Source organism: Dipodomys ordii, unplaced genomic scaffold (assembly GCF_000151885.1).
Source record: "Dipodomys ordii isolate 6190 unplaced genomic scaffold, Dord_2.0 Scaffold35, whole genome shotgun sequence".
Classification (NCBI taxonomy): domain Eukaryota; kingdom Metazoa; phylum Chordata; class Mammalia; order Rodentia; family Heteromyidae; genus Dipodomys; species Dipodomys ordii.
Genome location: NW_012267251.1, coordinates 146,362 through 151,717, shown reverse-complemented (window position 1 = coordinate 151,717; position 5,356 = coordinate 146,362). Strand labels below are relative to the sequence as shown.

The 5,356-nt window shown below is 45.7% G+C and overlaps 1 protein-coding gene across 1 annotated transcript in view; it reads right to left on the bottom strand.

Annotated features, from left to right (window-relative positions):
* Window positions 1–4,845, bottom strand: part of H3f3a (H3 histone, family 3A) — a gene marked incomplete at its 5' end in the record, with an annotated part of 21,432 nt that extends 16,587 nt beyond the window's left edge. Inside the window, 2 exons of the mRNA XM_013017450.1 lie at window positions 1–115; window positions 4,636–4,845. Coding sequence (XP_012872904.1) covers window positions 1–115; window positions 4,636–4,845 — 325 coding nt within the window. The remainder of the gene's footprint in view (window positions 116–4,635) is intronic.
* Window positions 4,846–5,356: the final 511 nt, after the last annotated feature.

Here is a 5,356-nt window from a genome sequence, read left to right as displayed (position 1 = left end):
CACGTATGCGGCGTGCTAGCTGGATATCTTTTGGCATAATTGTCACACGTTTGGCATGGATAGCACACAGATTGGTATCTTCAAAAAGGCCAACGAGATAGGCCTCACTTGCCTCCTGCAACAAGAATAAAATTATTAATGATATTTTCAACAGTTAAGACTTTCTAAGTATGAGTTAAAATGGGATTTTGAACTCGAGTTCAGCTGAGTACCAACACACATGCATTTAGACAAGTATGTGGGCATACAACTAACGAGGATCCAGGGTTGGAGGCCTTGAGCCAAAGGAATTCATAAGACCTGTTTCAAACACCACCCCTCCCACAAACCACCTGTCAAAACTTGTCTATAAATTTTTAAGGCAAATTGCGAATTTTATTAACCAAGGCACTTCCATTTCCCCAGTATACACAATATACATAACTATAGATGTAGATGTATATGTAAAATACACACATGTATGCACAAGTATATGGAAACAAGCTAGGTGGTGGCAGCTCATGCCTATAATCCTAGCTATTTAGGAGACTGAGATCTGAGGATCTTGGTTCAAAAGCCAGCCTGGACAGGAAACCCCATGAGACTTCTATCTCCAGTAAACTACTCAGAAAAAGCAGGAAGTGGGTTCAAGGAGTAGAGTGCTAGCCTTGATTACAGAGGCTCAGGGACAGCGCCGGGCCCTGAGGTCAAGCCCCAGGATTGGCAAAAAATAAAGACTAGAAATGTCCCAAAATTCAGTGAACAACAGTGTCATCCTGGGTTAAACCCCAGCCATATCCCATCTCCATAATCTTGCAGAATTATATCTAATCCCCTACTTTGGATATCCAGCCCAGCTTTATTTAGAAGGCCATTCATTCTTATTCAATCTACATATTTACCACAGCAGCACTGGGGATTGAACCTATGACTTGAGCACATACTCGCACATACTAAGAGCTCTAAACCATTGAGCTACACCCGCAGCCCTATCTTTTTGTTTTTGGTCCTGGGGCCTGAACTCTGGGCCTGGGCGCTGTCCCTCAGCTCTTCAGCTCAAGGCTAGCGCCCTGCCACTTGAGCCACAGCGCCACTTCCAGCTTTTTCTGCTTATGTGGTGCTGAGGAATCAAAATCAGGGCCTCAGATATGCACTCTACCACTGAGCCAACTTCACAGCCCTATCATCTGTTACACCCATTTTATCACACACATGCTTGTAAATCCTAGAATACATCACAAGGCTAAGAGATGTGCCCCTGCTACCCTCTAACAGAGAGGTGGGTGTTCGGTCCTTCCCTAGACATCTAGCCACACCCACTCCTGGCTGAACTACTGAATCACCCGCACTTGACACTTGGCAAATAATGCAGAACTCAAACCTATGTTAAAACACCTGCTCGCTCATGTTGAAGCCATTTTCTGTAAGTCTAACCTGACCTGGAACAGTTAAGTGGGAAATCTGACCTTCCTAAGTTTTGTTTAAAACCTCTTTAGAGTAAGAGCTAGGACCTGGCTCATGATTTTGCAGTAAAACTATTCCAATTCTTGGAAATATCAACGGGAACACAAAGGCGCAATGCTTGTGTGCTCAACAAAGTGAACTCCAGAAAACGTAAAAAGGTGGGGTTTTTTTCTGTTCTTTTATGTCTTCGGGAGGGCAGGGCCAAGGGCACAGCAATGGAGGGACAAAGTGTGAGCGAATGCAGCAATGGTGCTCACTGGACACGGAAACCGTGAGTCAATGCACCTTGGGGGTGGGGACCAGAGGAAAAACCACGAGCGCCAAGCAACGGGAGGTCTGGGTGTCCATAAAGGAATGTACCCACTACCTGATTTATGTAACTGTGAGCCCTCTGTCCATCGCCCTTATAATAATAAAAACAAACCTGGGTGCTGGTGGCTCAGGCCTGTAACCCTATCTTCTCAGAGGACTAAGTTCTGAAGATAGAGGTTCACAGCCTACCCAGGCAGAAAACTCAGTGAGACGCTTATCTCCACCAGAAAAAAATGAAGTGAAGCTGTGGCTCAAATGGGTAGAGCCCTAGCCTTGAGTGAAAAACTCAGGGACAGAGCCCAGGCCACAGTTCAAACCCCAGAACCAGGAGGAAAACAACACAAAAACAAAGAAAAACACACTCACACAAAAGGCTTACAGTGTTTGATGGGGAAGGGGCTTCAGGGCTGGGAACTGAACCAGAAACCAGGACTTGGGCCTGAGAGGCCAAGCACTCTGCCACCGTGCAGGATCTGCGCCCCATCACTCAGCATTTCTCTCAGGTTAACTATTGGTCAAAAGGAAATTAATCTCTTCTCTACCATACTACTCCAATAAGCTACATTTATATTCATTCCTCTCCATCCCACAGACCTTTGTTAATCATCATTCCATTTCCGTTCACCTATGGTCTGAAAATATTAAATGGCAAGTTCCAGAAATAAAAACTTTTTAATCCTAGCTGTTCAGAAGGCTGAGTTCTAGGATCATGGTTCAAAGCTAGCCCAGGTGGTAAAGGCCATGTAGGAAAGGCCATGAGACTCTTTATCTCCAAAAACCCACAGGAAACCGGAAGTGGTGCTGTGGCTCAAGTGGTAGAGTGCTAGCCTTGAGCTGAAGAGCTCAGAGACAGTGCCCAGGCCCCAAGTTCAAGTCCCTATGACCAACTAAAAAACAACAAAAAACACATACAGAAAAACTTGTAAGTAGGGCTGGGAAGATGGCTCAGTGGTAGAACGCTTGTCTCGCATGTATGAAGCTCTGGGTTCGATTCCTCAGCACCACATACATAGAAAAAGCTGGAAGTGACACTACAGCTCAAATGGTAGAGCGCTAGCCTTGAGCTGAAGAGCTGAGGGACAACACCCAGGCCCAGAGTTCAAGCCCCACAACCCAAAAAACACACACAAAAACAACAACAAAAAACTTATAAGTTTAGTGCTGTTTTAAGCATACTCCTGCTAACATAGTAATCCAAGAAAAAAAATTAGCAACTTTTTACCAATCCTGGAAATCTTGGTAATACTTGATTAAGTAATAAATGATTTAGGAACTGAAGATAATGAGTTATTAAAAGAAAAGCTTTAACAGCAAAGGAAGATTTTTGGTTGTTGAATTTTCAGTAATTTCAACCCACTGAAAATTTAATGGATGCCTGTTTTTGGAATTCACCAATCAAAAGAGTTTAGATTAGCCATAGAAACAGCTCGACCAATTAGACTTCACGGTAGAAACTACCTATCAGCTCTTTCTCACATATAAAGCCAACGCCAAGCACAGCAACAGCAGCCCTGAAAACCCTCAATGGAGTCTCTGTGGATTCTGATTTAAGTCTGCACTGGTGCCAGCAACCTGCACTTCTATCACTGCTTCTGATGGAAGTGGTGGTTTTACCTTATTTTGAGATATAGAGGGTCTGAAGAATGCTAACCACAATTTAAAATAGATTAGGCAATTGGTATTAATCATTCTATGCCCTGCGAAATATTTTTTTTAATTTTTTTTATTGTGAAACCTGCCAAATATCTTGTTAGTTTCAAGTCTTTTTTTTTTGGTCGGTCGTGGGCTTGAACTCTGGGCCTGGGCGCTGTCCCATCAGCTCTTCAGCTCAAGGCAAGCGCTCTACCACTTGAACCACAGCACCACTTCCAGTTTTCTGGTGGTTTACTGGAGATAAGAGTCTCACAGATTTTCCTGCCCAGGCTGGCTTTGAACTGCGATCCTCAGTTCTCAGCCTCCTGAGTAGCTAGGATTACAGGCGTGAGCTACCATACCGGCTTTCATTTCAAATTTTAATCTTGGTATGTCATAAACACATCAAATACACATAAAGATCTCTAGAACAGAATTCTCCCAATGTTGTGACCCTGGAGCTAAGAGTCTCTGAAATCTGTTAGCAAACTCCCTTCAGACACCTTTTCTCCATATGTTAGAGACCCAATCACTTGTACCAGACTTCATATACACATACTTTGGCCAGTCCTGGGGCTTGAACTCAGGCCTGGCCTCTGCTGTCCCTGAAGCTTCTTTTGCTCAAGGTGAGTACTCTATCATTTGAGCCACAGCACCACTTCCTGCTTTTTCTATGTGGTACTGAGGAATTGAACCCAGGGCTTCATGCATGATAGGCAAGCACTCTACCACTAAGCCACATTCCCAGCCCAAGAATTCATGATGTTTTAATGCTGCTTGTTCTACATCTGTGTCTTTAGGTCTTGCACTCTCCAACACTGCTCTTAGCCTCACTGTTTCAAGTGTGACTCAAATACACATCTTAATGTCCACAAAGCATGGTTTTTAACACAGTGTTAAAGAAACTTTTAAAGGTGCAGTGGGCATCGTTTTGGAATCAAATTATGATTTTGCCATATAACTGCAATGCTGGGAGTAACCTAATCTTTCCCACATCTCAACAGAAAGGTCAACTACCATCCCAAGCTTATGACTGCATCAAAATAGGCAAAAGTTTACAAGTGAACAGAAACTTCCCCCACACCAGGTTTGTTTGTTGACATGGGGTCCTTCTGACCTTTCTTGGGAGAAGCAGTGAAAGAGACACGCAGACCATGGTCCTTTGTAGCTAGGATCACACAGGCAAGCACCACCAGGGCCTGCCCTGGAAACTCTTAAGGGGCTTTCCCTATATGCCCACCACTGTACCTGCAAAGCACCAATAGCTGCGCTCTGGAAGCGCAGATCTGTTTTGAAGTCCTGAGCAATTTCTCGCACCAGACGCTGGAAAGGGAGCTTGCGAATCAGAAGTTCTGTGGACTTCTGGTAGCGTCTAATTTCACGCAGCGCCACAGTACCAGGCCTTAAAACATTAACATTAAAAGGAATGGTTACCACATGTAAGAAAAAGTGGGCAGTTTAAAAGCAGAAATACATCAGTTCTCCAAAAAGTCAAACCACTCACTACTCTTCAACCTCAATTTTCACCCATTTATGACCTGAATACTCAAGTACAGACAAACGCCACCGTTAAATTCCAGCACATCTCTACTTCCGCCTTTAAACACGTCCACACACATGGCAGCCCACTGTGCGGACCATCACAGCCTGGGGTTGTGATCCTTAAAACTCAGACTCTGGCAATAAAATACACAAACAGGTAGACTCTTGTCTGTGGGTCGGTGGGGCCCGAACTCGAGGCCTGGCGCTGTCCGCTCAAGGCGCGCGGTGTCTGGGTGCTGGGGGATCGAACCCCGGGCCCCGTGCATGCGGGCAGGCGCTCCTTCCCGGCCCGGACCACGGAGTCCGAGGCCGTCCCCTCAACCCCGCTACTTCCGCCCTCCAGGGCCGGCGACCCGACAAGGCCTGACGCCGGGAAGGGACGGCGCCGTCCAGGGAGGGCCCCACGACCCTCCCCGCCGGCCGCCCG